The 15582-nt window shown below is 35.3% G+C and overlaps 2 protein-coding genes and 1 pseudogene across 2 annotated transcripts; 1 reads left to right on the top strand and 2 right to left on the bottom strand.

The window, feature by feature from the left end:
• The first annotated feature begins 2171 nt into the window (after positions 1 to 2171).
• Positions 2172 to 4296, top strand: LOC142544603 (U-box domain-containing protein 40-like). The gene is given in 4 exon segments (XM_075651667.1): positions 2172 to 3075; positions 3077 to 3295; positions 3297 to 4064; positions 4160 to 4296. Coding segments are annotated over 3 exon segments (1509 nt in total). The 5' UTR covers positions 2172 to 2442; the 3' UTR covers positions 3954 to 4064; positions 4160 to 4296.
• A 271-nt stretch (positions 4297 to 4567) lies between these two features.
• LOC142525341 (uncharacterized) lies at positions 4568 to 9492 on the bottom strand (annotated as a pseudogene).
• A 2873-nt stretch (positions 9493 to 12365) lies between these two features.
• On the bottom strand, positions 12366 to 15148 carry LOC142544502 (xyloglucan glycosyltransferase 4-like). Its single transcript, XM_075651575.1, is given in 6 exon segments — positions 12366 to 12786; positions 12788 to 13153; positions 13243 to 13647; positions 13729 to 14037; positions 14161 to 14502; positions 14504 to 15148. Coding segments are annotated over 6 exon segments (2004 nt in total). The 5' UTR covers positions 14807 to 15148; the 3' UTR covers positions 12366 to 12507.
• Between the last annotated feature and the right edge of the window lie 434 nt (positions 15149 to 15582).

Here is a 15582-nt window from a genome sequence, read left to right as displayed (position 1 = left end):
AATATTGATGTGATGATTGAAAAACCTAAAAGGGAATGTTGTTGAAGATCGAAAAAAAACTGGAGGAAGAGAAAGAAAATATGGGGGAATATGAATGAAAGTACAAGGAAGATGAAAAAGTTAGGTGGATGAATGGTGAAATTCCATAAGGAAAGGAAGATAAGAGATGAAGGAGTGCGCTATATGATTAAATTGTTTATTTTCTCTCATTTTGAATCTACCTACCTTTATTGTAGCCGTGAGCCGTGGCCTAACGTTATAAGCTTAAAAAGACCTATTGACCGGGTCATATTCCTCCAACATTTAGTGGAGAAAGATATGAAAGATAAACTTATGGAGAGTTTCTTTATTTAAAAAAAAAAATCCAAAAAATATGAGCATTCCTTGAGCTAAAACACCTTTGATGAATATGAGTTTTGACTTCCACACTAAACACGTCTCATTATCTTGATCTTTTCTAGTGAATGCTTGAGTTTTAAAGTTGCAACGAAAGTGAATTTTACGATTTTCGAAGTGTGATCTTTTGATTGAGTTTGACGGAGTTTGGTAGGTTGAAAAGTGTTGATTGTGTCATTTGTTGTGGTGAATCATTGAATATTCCTCGGTTATATTTTTATTCTCTAATTTGCTCGAGGACGAACAAAGGCTTAAGTGTGGGGGGATTGATAAGGCCAAATCTTACAAAGATTTTAGGGATTTGATTTGATAATATTTGCCCTTATCTAGACTTTTTATCCTAATTATGTGCTTAATTTAATTAATAATTGTAGATTTGAATAAAAAGTGAAAAGTGTTTAAATTAGGAGATAAAATAAATTTGCTAGATTTCAAAGGAAATAAAATATTCTTATTCCTTGATGATATTGAATTTTTGGAGAAATCTATGTAAATCTTGACAAATATCTTATCTACACTTTCTTTACTTGATATGGGCTTAAAAAGAAAAAAAGGAGAGGCCCATTGAGGAGAATAAAAGGGCAGAAGCGTATAAGAGAAGAAAGGCAGCCGAGAACAGAAGTACTGAAGGAGACGAAATAGGAGAACATCGCGGAAGAAGAAAAAAGGGGAGGAAGAAGGAAGGCAAAACCAGCGAGGAATTCCTCACACACGCTACAAATCACAGAGAATCTCTTTCCATTCCTTCTTGATCATGTTTTCTCCATTGACTTTAATCAGAGACTTACACTTTTATTTTAAGTTTATGGAGTAGATTTTTATAGACTAAGGCCATGATAGGGCCGAGACATATTATTTTTTGATGTTTTGAGTTTAATTTAATTGGATTATTTATTTTATTCATTGATTGATGTCGTTTATCACGTGTTCTTTTTATCTGGCCAATTAAATAGAATATTGTTGGTTAATATAAAATCGGAAGGCGATAGATTAATATTTGCTTCACACATCAATCAACACATGGTTAAATTGACTAGAAATAGTATTCGATTTCAGTGTGCGACTTTAGGTTGAAAAACTGGAATTTCACAGCAATCTAATGCGGTTGAATCTAATTAAATTCAGTTAGAAATAATTGGACTGTTAGATTTAATTAGGTTTATTAATTCGAGGAATCGTTTAATAAATAATTTTGGGAATTCCGTCGTGAATTAAATAATTAATTTATTGAATATGAATTTGACACGTAGATTATAAATTGTCTCGGTACCGTTGTGCGCCTTAGTCGTTTTTAAATAATTTGAATTTTCGTCTAGTTTAATAAATTGGATTTTTTTTTGCTTTAGTTAATTTATTTAAATTGTTTAATTTAGTTTTGATTGATCTATCTCTCCCATCATTTGAATTTTATTAGCCTGAATTAGGAAAAATAATTCATATTCTAGTAATTAAACATCGATCTCTGTGGGTACGATACCTGGACTCATCTTCAAATACTATAACTTGACCTAGTCCGCTTGCTAGATTTATTCTCAATCGAAATAGTCGGCTCAGTATCTGTCCTGTCCTTTTGTTTGTGAAGATAGAAATTAAAAATTGCAAGCAAAGATTCATCATCATTAGTCAAACAAATAATCATATGCTTTGACTCTCCACCTTCTCTACTTTCGTCTTTAAAATAAATTTGCAAGACAATTTATCCAACCTAAACAATGCGCAAGAGAATTAGATACGAGAATCGATATCAAGATTTTGCGTGACGTTCGGAAATCAATTACAATAAATAGTTCAGACTAAAAAAAGATAAATCACAGTCAACATCCAAGAATTCCGTAAAATCACTCGCACACAAGAGACAGCAAAAAAGTAATCAAACCACCCCGTCTCCCAATAATTCAATTACTCTTTTTAATACTCTCTATCCATCATTCATCAATTGCTTCCTGCCTACACTCCGTTACCACCAGTGGTTTTTAGTGCTCATCCATATTCCATCCATCCCAATAATCCGATGATATTATAAGCTGCAATAGATCTGAAACAAAAATGGGTAGTGGTAAGCAAAGATGGAAGATTTCGTTTTACAAGTCACCATCAACCTTGCAGCTTCAGAAAAAGCTGTCTGAAACTCAAATTCAACGACCCTTTTCAGTTCCTACGGAATTTTTGTGCCCCATCTCAAACTCGTTAATGGCGGACCCTGTAATAGTGTCATCCGGCTACACCTTCGAGCGCAACTGCGTACACGCATGCGTGTCCCTTTCTTTCACACCCACGGTCGCTGGAGTGGCCGACTTCTCGTTGCTCATTCCCAACCTCGCTCTCAAGTCCGCTATTCTTAGCTGGTGCAACCTCCACCACATCGACCCGCCAAAACCCATCGACTTTTACTCAGCTCAGAAACTCCTGCGCACGTTGATGAACTCAGAAGATGGTGGAAATAGAAACCATAGCATTGGGTCGATTCGTGGGGCGGATAAATTGAGCCGGACCCCGAGCGTGGTGTCCGAAGCGAGTTCCGACGGCAGGCCGACTACTCCTTTGCCTTTTGCTACCCGTCCCTCTTGTTATTCTTCGTCTTCTTCGTGCGATAACGAAATCTTAACGAATCCAGCTTTGTTGGAAGAGGAAGAGCTAATGTTGAAGCTAAAAAGCTCTGAAATTTCCGATCAAGAAGAGGGGTTTAGCTTCCCTTCGGAGGCTGACTCGAACCCGGGAAGATACTCGGATCCATCTCTGCACTCCTAGACTACTATCCGCTATAAAAACATTAATCCCCTCGAAATATGTAGCTCTGCAAGTGAACGCTGTCGCGGCGCTGGTGAACCTGTCGTTGGAGAAACAAAACAAAGTAAAGATCGTACGTTCAGGAATCGTTCCGCCATTGATCGACGTTCTAACGAGGCGGATTTCCAGAGTCGCAGGAGCATGCAGCTGGCGCGCTCTTTAGTTTATCCCTCGATGATCAGAACAAGACCGCCATTGGAGTCTTGGGAGCCCTGCCTCCGCTACTCCACGCACTACGTTCTACCTCGGAGCGGACTCGGCATGACTCGGCTCTGGCCCTGTATCACCTTTCTCTGGTACAAAGCAATCGGGTCAAAATGATCAAACTCGGGTTGGTTATGATACTGTTAGGGATGGTGAAATCGGGTCATATGCCGGGTCAGGTTATGTTGGTTTTATGTAGCTTAGCTGCCAGCATGGAAGGGAGGGCTTCAATGCTGGATGAGGGTGCGGTGGATTGCTTCGTGAGTCTGCTGAGTCGTGACGAATTTGACTCGGTAGCGACTCGGGATAGCTGCTTGGCTGCGTTTTACGGGCTGAGTAATGGTGGATTGAGGTTCAAAGGGTTAGCAAAGGAGGCGGGGGCGGAGAAAGTGCTAGAGAAGCTGGAGGGAAGGGGTAGTGATCGTGCTAACAAGAAAGTGAAGAGGATATTGGAGACGCTGAGGAAGAGAGACCAGGTAGAAAATGAGGAGATCGACTGGGAAGAGTTGCTAAACTCGGAGGAGGATGTGAGTCGGACACGGAGTCGAATCAAGGATTCAAATTAATTGTTAAAGAGTTTGCATGCAAGTTAATTTGGACTACTTTTATGTGGGTTTTTTTTTTGTTAATGATCGCATGTATTTATAGTTCACTTTGTGTTCCTGATGATTGGTGTAGTTTTGAGGAAGAATTTTGAGTGTGAATGGATTATAATGTTAATTTAAACAACATGTTACCTCACTGAATAACATGATAAAAAAACAAAATTTAGTTTTTTTTCATTCATATCACTGTAGGATTTAAACTTTTGACGTGCCCCTAACCTTAACTCGGTTTGGCTGTTATTAATGTATTTCTACGTGTCCTCTTCACATTTTTTTTAATGAATTTTGTAATATATTTTGCACATCTGGACAGTCTTTCACACCTTTGGCAGGGTTTTTGATACACATTTTCAGGTGGCATTCCATGAAATATTAGTAGTGTATATTTCATAATTTAAAACATTAAAGTAACATACCATACTCAACAACTAAATCTCACCCAATATGGAAGAATAACTCTAGGAGACGAAACAAAATCTTGCTGTTAAAAATGTTTCAGATAGCAGAGATTAGTCTGCCCTAAAAATGTGGAACTCAAAACCTAGGCAAGACCTCTTAATAAAAAAGAATGAACGAAGCACATTACATCTCTTTCCAAGAAGGCTGCTTAGATGATGTAGTTTGGATGTCTTTCGTGTATATACTCGTTAGAGTGAAAAACAATAAAACAATTGGGCACTCATGTTACCAAAATGGCTAATGCTGTTTCCAAAATGGCTAATGCTTCCTGTGTTTTGGACCTAAGAACATTAGTTGTAACTTAGTACATAGTTCTAGGGGAAAAAACTGATATAGGCAGCAAAATCAATGTCCTGTTACCAGGAAGAAGTGAATTGACAGGACATCTGAGCAAATTATGACAAGAAAATAGCATCCCAACAATGGAACTCTCATCGGGTTGGTAATTGCAGCGAATGTACGTCTACAATTGATTTTAAACAAACAAAGAGTTGTTCAGGTCCGAATTAAAAACAATTATGTGACTTCATTAATCTGTTGATCATTAAGTTTTCCAGACGTGTTTAGATAAATATGATTCCGCTGTTGATCCGCTGTTTTACACAATTGTGCGGGTATCATTATAATGTTAGGCATAATGGTTTCAGGGCGACTGAAAAATCCCAAAGTTGGTAGCAGCGTGAAGAATAAAGCAACTTGAAAGGAATGGACCTCCAAAAAAGAAACTTTATAGATGAAGCAATTAATTAAGCAAGCAAATATACTTACATGACAAGCACAAACGGTATCAATAACTTTAAAATGAGAAGTGCTGCCATGAGAAATGGCTGTATAAAAAATAAACAATGTTGGGTTATTACTTGAGACAAAACGTCACATACCGAAGGTTTTAAATTTTTACTTACGCTCGAGATTGTGATGAATCGGTAAACAGATGATATTCAAAACTCGCAATGCTTGCGAAGTTGCCAGTTCCAAAGAACGCGTTATCGCAAAAGACAATCTGTTTATAGAGTACAAATACTTGAGCGTTCAATACAGTTAACTAAATAAATATAGTTATAGTTTAAAGCTTTCACGGGATTCTCAATCGATCCAAACAATCTACTGAATAAATTCTTCAAATTTGGTAAACTTAGTACAATTCAACAATCAAGTTTTACAATTTGAACATGGAAGAAAAAGGATTTTGTAAAGTTTGTCGCAAATCTCTGTCTAAAGAGAACGTTATTTAGATGGACATTTTCATTAATAAGTCTTTCATCAGAGAACCGTGTGCATATCCACAAACAAGAAAATTGGACTGTGCAAAGCTAAGTAGACATCGATTCTTGAGAGCGTTCGGAGAAGTTCAGAAGTGAAACAAATTACAATGACTTGTGATTCAAAAAAATGAGGACGAGCTTGAAGATCTTGTCGTTTGATTGCATAAAAATAATCACCACTCTATCCTGCGTTCCTTTCTTTATCAACATGGAAGTATGCATGCAAACAATGCAAATTGGACGTTAAGAGGGGCTTCTGAAATTTCCATTCAGTTTAAGCCATATTAACAACACCAGCTATCACTTACAAATGCCAATGAAATTCTCATATCAGACCACTGGAAGTATCTATCATCAGATGTCAAAACCATGTTATCTTCCAGACCCTTGAAAGAAGCTGAAGATTTGTTGATCTTGCTTAAATATAAATAAGCACTTTCAAAAAGTAACCACGCCATAACAGCAAGAGCACCATAGAATACAGCTTCATATCTTCATAAGTTTCACAACAAAGTAAGATCATGAACTCCAAAGGGAAAATAAATCTCTCACTCCTCACATTGACTAAGTATGACAAAACACCCTATATACAGGAGGAGGACTAATGCAGGGGTAAGACCGAGAAATATAGAAGCAAGACTAGACAAGATACCAGACCCCGAACAAAGTGGAAGAACATCGATACACCTACGGAAGAATGAATAAACTACGAATGATATAGTGCTTTATTATGCACTAAAGATACATTTATATGGCCGGACAAGACAAAGTGCACAAACAAAAGTCGATGAGAGTGATGAATACAAGACAGACAGGGTTAGGTGGTGTAGGCGTCAAATAAGTAGCATTATATATCATTTGGTGAAGCACTAGAACATGCAATTGTACGTACTACTTGGAAGTATACTGATTTAGGACTGAATCTGAGTACGACTGTTTGGCATAGCTTTTATCCTCGTGGAATAATATTAAATAATCATTGAAACATGAGCATAAAATAGTAAGTAATCATGTGATCAAATATCAGTCATCGTTGATGTCTTTCAAATTGAATATGTACAAATAACCAAGTAACACAGAGATAGAGAAGTTTAAGTTCAATTCAGTATCAGATAAAGAGCAAAAATACCAGCGATGGACCAGTTTATCAATTGGTGCTGTCCAAGAAGTTCCTGTTTTTCTGTTCTACGAGAAGTTGACAAATGCACCATAATTGATGAAAAGACGATCAGAACAGTCTATTCCATTGCAGCAAAAAAGTGTCACGCAGATATTCCCGTGGATACATTTACAGGATACTAACTGAAGGGAAGTAACGTATCAATACATGTAAGAGGAAAAGCAAAGGGAATTTGGATTTCTTCATGCCATGAGTCAGACTAAGCCAGTACTTACTATCTCCAGCATACATATGCAGATATCTTGCGACTCCACCGATTATTACAATCATTAATCCACTTAAAAAGCTTCGATAGACATATAGCAAACATACAGACAGTTTCCGAGTAATTTTATGCTATTCTCACTGTATACAAAGGGATCAAGTCAAAGTATGATCCCAAGATAACAAATAGCTAACTTGATAGTGGGACATTTTTTGGTAGATAAAAACACATTATGGCAATCAAATTTCCAGGCTAAGAAGATCAAGGGAAAGAGACATAATCATAATAAAAAAAAGTTAAAAAAAAAACTCGACTCGTTAAGCAAATTTCCTCATCGTACTCCTGACCAAGAAAGAATATGCAGTAGAATTTGAATTGTGGTTGTTCTGTAATCCATAAAAACTCTTGGGCATATTATAATTTGCTCTCTGAGGCAGCTCAACGAGCTTGTAAAAAGGTTATTAATTCCCACTAAGAACAAAGAGATTTTAAAAGATTAAATAAATGCATTCCTGATAAGATTTTAGACTCTCTTTGAAAAAATAAAAAATTCACAATATAGGAAGAAAGGAAGAGTTGTGCATGAAAATAAGAAACTTACACTATTTTAGTATTATCTGGAATTTCAGCAGGCATCAAAGTAAAAATGGTCAAAAACCAACAAGCGGGCCAAAGAAAAATGGGTATTGCAGATTTCCACAGAATTGAGTATAGAAGATAAACAGAAGCAATAGTAACCTCCAAACCACAATGGGTATCCTCGTGCGACAGGATTGTATGAGAAAATGCTGGTACGAGGATTCAAACTTCTAACATTGGTAAAATGATATCTTCTCTATCAACTTGGACACTTCTTCAACGATGAATTTGAAAAATTATTAATATAAAATGTGGTAGTCATGGGTGAAGTTTTATAGATAATTTTTTTTTTTTTTTGTAGATTTATTGAAGTAAAATTCAAAATACATGAATTTTCAAGTTTCTAAAAATACAAAGTTAAAATATTAAAAACTGCCCATCTTTCAAAACAAATACATTGTGGCTTTAAAGAATTAACTACTATCACCTATTCAACATTTTTATCAAATTGGTTGGCCTAATCTATTATTTATTTATCTACCTAAAAACGTGAATAAAAGAGCACAATTTTTCAATTGTGAATTTAAAATTTTACCCTTTTATTCTACACTATTCTATATAAAAAAAATAGGCAGAGACGTAAGTGTAAAAACAGAATATTAGCCAAGGGCATAAAAGGAAAAAAGCCTGAAAAAAAGACAAAAATAAATAAAACTAAGCCCTTTGGTTCTAAATACATTAATTTGCGATGTAACTGAAGCTTTGAATGCGTTGAACAGTTTTAAATATTCATTCATTACACATTAACCTGAAAATTTGGATGGTAATAACTATTGACAAATGGAGTACTGAAAACTCAAGCACTAAGCTGGAATTAAAATAAAAATTGTGTCAACAAAAAAATTAATTAGACCGAGGGATGATTGACTGCAATGAAATTTGGGAAATGAGATGGGTAGGATGAAATAAACCGTGAGGTTAATTGTAATTAATGGATTTAATTGTGTTTGTTAGGTGCATTAATTTAGTCAAACACTGTGTCGGTGCATCTATATCTATCACGGTTTATACGTTGATTAATCCAAATTGGCACATAAATTATTTTTATTTTTGGAATTAATAATAATTATTATTTTTTATATATTTTGACTTTTATGTTAAATTTGAAATAAATGAATCTTTGTAGTAAAATAATAACCGGAAGCTTAAGTATACAAAATTCTTACCGTAAAAATATTATTTTAAAATTTTGAAATCAATATAAAGATGTAACAAAATGAATTTATTGCATAAATAAATTAAAATTCCACACTTATGAGTTTGTAAGATACTTAAAGCATAAAACTAAATGTAAACTATCAAGAAAACACATTTAAATTGGTTTAAATTGATAGCTACTGTTTTCAACAATTTTAATTTTGATTACGTCACCATAAAATTTACTATATATCATCTAATAGCTATAGTTCAAAATTTTATGAGAACTAATTAAAATGAATTACGTTTAAGTTTTTTTGTAACCAATCTTAGGATAAACAAAGATGCAATTATAATATATAAAATGAGAGAAATAAATGGGGCAACTATGAAGATAAAATAATATTATTAATTGTCAGTATTCTTATAGCGTAGTAACATAAACTTCTTTGAAAATATGAGCTCTGTCGAGAACACAACTAAAATCTAAGATCAAGAAGAAGATCATGAGTTAATAAAATAAAACGATGTCTCAATTTGTATGAGGTTTTTTGGGTAAAATCTAAAAATAAATTCATGAGAGCTTAGGCTCAAACTGGACACTATCATACCCATTATAGATATGTGGTGTGCTGTCGTTAACCACCAAATTAATTCCTATTCTTTAAAAAAAACGAGTGTAATGGTGAGCAGGGTCGAATCCACATGGAACATGAAATGATTGTTTCGAGGAAAAATAAATAGCACTGGGGGTTTTGTAGGATAAAAACAAAATAAAATATTAAAATTAAAATTAGAAAGCAATAAAAAATAATAAATCTAAACGAGAATTAAATTACCAAACTCTGGTTCAAGGGGATTTTCACTATTCAATTGTGTCATTGTTCATCGACTAACATATTATTTATTCATGCAGTTACAAGTAATTAACCTTAGAATTATAGGTATAGCCGTTAAATTATTGCGTTTTCCTAATTTAATTGACCAAACCCAGCATCCAGTCAAAACTTATCAATAATTAACTGGGCACGATAGTGTTCCATATTAATTAAAAATAGCATTTTCGTTTTGTGAAAACAGTTAATCCTAAAATCTAACAACCGAGATAGCTGCAATTGGAAGATCTAGTTCCGTCAATTTATTTAGATTAAATATGTTATGATAGCACAACACACCTAATCATCGCTACTCATTTACCAATCGTTAATGACAATTACGGATCACTGAATTCATGGATAGCAATAGAAAATTATATATCGAATTAAATTGTCAGATTAACCGAGATACAACTTTCATAGAATTAAATATAAATCAACAAATACTTGAACAAAACACGAATATTAAATTGAAGCACAAAAAGCCTCACAGTGATAAATTGAAATAGTATTCTTGAATCAGAAATAAAACTTAGCCTAAAAGTGTGGAGAGAAGTTGGGAGAAAATCCTTGAGCTTCCATCTTGTTCTTCACTTTTCCTTTGGAGAGGGTTAGGAGAGTTGTTGGAGAGAGTTCTTCCAAAATGATTTTTGAATTCTTGTGCTGCGGCTGTGGTCTTTCACGTGAGTGGAAGGATTTTTTTGGGTCTAAAATATTAAGCTAAAAGCCAACTAATCTTAATTAACCTTAAATATTAAAATATAAAATAATAGATAAGATCTTATCTAGAGTTTCCTTCCTAAAATTTATACTAAACCAAACACCATAATTAATTCTTTCAAATCTTGTATAATCTTCACAAAATCATATTTTTCATTTCCTGTAATTTTAGGCAGGTGAAACATAACCACAAGGCGTGGCCGCGCCTTATTCCATGACCTCTTCTGGTTTGACCATTCTCTTTCAAAACTCTATCTTGAAAACTTCAAATGTGATAAATATCACATTTTTAACTCAAATTTTCTCCAAGACCATAAAAGTTCCTCCTACAATAAAATTACACAAAAATGTATCAATTAAACATATCGGAGGTTGGAATAATGGGAAATATGAAAATAAAAATATTAACTATTATGAGCCTATCAATATGCGACTTCCATTGTACAACAAGTGGTATTTAAGTCATGATCTAAATCGAGCCATGTTGGTGGAATCCTCAGTATGAACGAAATAGGTGAGACTCATTGATAAGATCTCGAGGTAGGTGATGTTCATTATATTTCATGTAAGTCAGTGCGCTCCAACGCGGCGAAGAAGAGTCCTCAGATACTTAAAAGAAATAGATGAGGATCCAGGTAAAAATCATTGATAAGCTTTTGAGGTATGTGATGCTCCCTGTATTTCATGTAAGGGTGTAATCCAACGCGGCAAAGAAGAGTGATCTCGATTGGAGGACGAATAAGGCTTGAGGGAGGCTCAGATAATGAGAATAATGGTATAACTTCATCGAGAGGAGGATTGTTGTGAATGCAACTAAAATCTCAAATTAAAAGATCGAGAAATATCATGAATTAATAAAATTGAATGATATTTCCATTAGTATTAGACCTTTTGAGTAAAATTCAAAACAAATTCATGAAAAATTATACTCAAAGTAAATAATACTGTATTATTATGGAGATATTTTAAAACAAACTCATCATTCTCATTGCTAATAATAATAAAAATGATATGATTGATTATTTGAGGGGGCATAAAATGGGAATCGGCAAGGCCCAAAATAAACAAAATCCTAATAAATATCAGTTCTATAGAAAACGAGCTTATAATTGATGAATTAGATTGAACAAAAAGAATAGACAAGACGAAAAGATAGAGCCAAGCTGTCAGCTTGACCATATTTTGATGAGTAGATCTTTTGTGAGACGGTCTCACGAATCTTTGTATATGAGACGAATCAATCCTACCGATATTCACAATAAAAATTAATAATTTTAGCATAAAAAGTAATATTTTTTCATTAATGACTCAAATAAGATATCATCTGTCTCACAAAATACGACTCGTGAGACCGTCCCACACAAATTTTTGCTTTTTTTGATACCCAATGGAAGGAACTTTTTTTTTTTAGTTTCAATTGAAGCTACAATAATTTAATATGCAATTAAATAATAAAATCCAAGATTATAAACCCAAGTGCCTAAGGCAACCTCGAGTCTTTCAAATATATCTCACGTTCACATGTCACTTTTGTCTTTCTCTTTGTCCATTCTGCCCTGCTATTCAGCTCCTATTCATGATAAAGTTCAGGTGATATTTTTTCGGTTTATGGGCGTAGTACATTCACACTAGGTTATTTCTTTTTGTCATATGTCATGATAAACAGTCGTCCAACTTGATCCTCAAATCACATACTGAAGGGGACGAATATGTTTTAAGGGCATGATATTTCGTGCGAGCCTCGATTTACTTAACTGTTTTAGTTTTATCTACTGTATTTTCTCATGTCATCATTCATTGGTTATGTTAAGCTTTCTGTATCTTTTAAAAGTTTACAACGCTCACTTATCTTTAGAGAACTATGATATTGCACAACACAAACTACAAACAATGTAGAGAAGTATTGTATATATTTGGTTCATGTAAATTATACAATCAAAGAATAGATTCTATTTTAGGTACTTCAAATATTAACAGCAAGTCACTTGTATGAGGGCATGCAATACAATGTTCTAAAACCGCTGAAATTTGAATCTCAGCTCACTTGCTCCCCAATTAAATCCAAGCCCATGACAAGAAACGACAGCCCCTGGAACAGCAAGTAGTAGAAATGAACCCCGTGAGCTGATAACAGGCTTCTTGTGGCGGCGGTGAGCAGAAGAAACGCGAGTGCGAGTTCTTTCCTGTAAATTCTGTTCTTTTTGGGGGCAGGGACGCTCTTTTGATCCTTCTGCTCGTTATATTTCTCCAGCATTTCGATCCCGGATTCAGAAAGCTTCCTCTGAATCTTCTCTTCTTGTGAAAGCCTTCGTCTCCTTTTCGGCCAGGGAGAGCAAGTCTGATTCTGATGCCCTCCCAGTTTTCTTTGTCACCACCCATTCGTACGCGCTTCCTAGATGAAAGAGCCCGGATACCATTGCGTTGAATTTTGTGACGGACATTGTGTTTTCGAAGAGCAGATATGGGATTATAAAGGGGAAAGATTTCGGGGCAGGTAGGATGTTGAGAATCGACATGATGATGGGGACGTAGCAGATAACCCAGGCCGGTAACTGCGCTTCTGGTATGAACATTGTTAATGGAAGTATGATGCAGAATAGTGTGAATGAGTAGAAAGGAAGTATCAGTTTTCTTAGGAGAAAGAACAGGAATATCAAGTTGGCTTTCTTACATGCCGATATCTGCAGAAACAACAAAACGTTAACAAAAATGATATGTTCAGTGAAATTTTTGAGAGACTGCAGTTTCTCGAGAAGGGATGGATGGATACCTTTGAAGTTAAGATTGCGGGAATGCATAATCTGAAGAGCTGCATTGGACCAGAATGCCACCGGTGCTGCTGCTTCTTGTACGCTTCGTATGATTCGGGTAACTCGCAAAGCACTCTTACATCATTGAGGAAGATGAATTTCCATCCGTGTAAGTGAGCTCGAACGGCTATATCCATGTCCTCCACCGTCGTTCTTTCGAGCCATCCGCCTGAATCCTCCAGGGCCTTAATCCTCCAAACACCGGCAGTCCCATTGAACCCAAAGAAGTTGAGAAAAACGCCGTTTGCCTGCTGTTCGACCTCGAAGTGGAAGCATAAATTGATGTTCTGCAGCCTTGTGAGCAAGTTTTCATCTTTGTTCACAAATGACCAGCGAGCCTGGACAAGGCCTACCTCAGGTTTCCCCTGTAATAAGAAGAAAATATCTATAAAACAGCAATTACCTCAACAGGCATATTACCAAATCAAAGGTTTCCGATTTATTACCTTGAAATGAGGAATGGTCAGTTTGAGGAAATCAGGGTTGGGTTGAAAGTCCGCATCAAATATCGTAACAAATTCATAGTTCTTAACATATTCACAAGCCATGGCGGATTTAAGGTTGCCGGCTTTATAACCTGTCCGAACAAATCGGTGCCTGTAAACTATGTTCACTCCTTTCTCCTTCCAAGACGATACTTCTTCCCTGATCAGATGCTGTAAAAGTTCATCATCTGAATCATCCAACACTTGAACAAGAAATCGATCCTTCGGCCAATCTAACTGGCAAGCAGCGGCAATCGACTGATCAAATACCTTAAATTTCACAAACCCGAAACCAAATTAGCATCAATGGCAAAGTTGAAGGGCCATCGCAGAAGAAAATCACGAGAGAGAAAAAAACAAGAGAGACAATAGAAAATGGAGTGTGTCCATTACCTCTTTTTCGTTGCACATAGGAATCTGAACAAGAACCATAGGGAAACTTGCCCCATCTTCAATGTCGAAAGGCTCGCCTTCTACCACAGGTTTCAAATTCTTGTACTTAATCCAGAAACAGCCCAAACATTGAACGATTCGATCCACGGATTGAATGATGAACAAAACTATGCAAAACTTGGAAATCGTAACAACCAATGGGGCAACATAATCTGCTCTGAATCTCAGCCAAGCCACGAAACACAACTGCACCAGATTCTGTACCTCCAACGGATTCACCTTCCTCAAATCCCATTTATTGAAATAAGCAAAGCTTTCAACCAAAAGGGCCGCCACCGAAATTCGCGAGAAACACTTTTATAAATCTGTACAGCCTTCTTCCCCTGTGTCTCGGGTCCTCTTCGTTCGGATACGATGAAGCAATGCGCCTCTTGACTGACCAGAAAACAGAACACAAACCCACGGTTAACCATGGAATACAAGCCAAAACTCTGTTCGCTTTCAAGTAAAGAACCCAAGTGAACTGCTTCGGGCTCGCGGCCTTCTGCTTCTCCTTGAATATAGATACAGCAGCTGCGTCGTTCAGCTCTATTAAGGAGATGTTTTCAGGCTTCTCAAGCGTGACCACCAAAGAACTCGGCGCCATTGAAAAAAACGTGGAAAACCCAATCCAAGAATGCGAGAAAAATGGAACAAGAACGAAAATCTTGGGAAATGAAACGAAGAATCCACCTAAAAGTTTTTATCTGCACATTGCCCCGTCATGATTTTCTTGATATGGCAACACAGACAGAAATGTACTATTTGTAGTTATTATGTAAAAAGTCTGTTTTTTCACTGAAATCTGGATCTCAGAACAGAAAAAGAATGGCACAGATTCCAGAGATTCAGTTCGAACTCAGCAATCAATCCCAAGTCAAACCAATGATGCACATAAAGAGAGAGAGAGAATAAGTTGTTGTGTAGGCAATAAATATGCGTATACAAGCTTAAATAATGCACAGTTACAAACACCTGTGTTCGAAGGAAGGCTGACGCCAAATTTGAAATCATTCATTAGATTTTAATCCACCAATCTTTATTCTTTAATGTGCAAAAAAAATTAATATCATTTCACTTTTTCAAACCTTTTAATTTCTTTGAACTTTTATTCAAACTTTAAAATTGTTATAACTAGTAACTCACATACTTATATATAAGTCATTATTATAATTAGTATAGCTTTTAAATAATTACTTGAATTACAAATGAATTAAAATGATTATAAATCATACAATTAAATTTACAAATTTTAGAAAAACTGAAAACCAAAGTGAAAATTTAATGAAAATATTTAAATTTATTTTATATTTTTAAGTCCTCAAATTAAAATTTGAACTTTAGTAAGAATTCGAAAATATTGAAATTAATCTTTATCTGATA

Source organism: Primulina tabacum, chromosome 1 (genome assembly GCF_025594145.1).
Source record: "Primulina tabacum isolate GXHZ01 chromosome 1, ASM2559414v2, whole genome shotgun sequence".
Taxonomy (NCBI): Eukaryota; Viridiplantae; Streptophyta; class Magnoliopsida; order Lamiales; family Gesneriaceae; genus Primulina; species Primulina tabacum.
The sequence above is the reverse complement of the archived record's forward strand: the minus strand, read 5'-3'. Positions and strand labels throughout refer to the sequence as shown.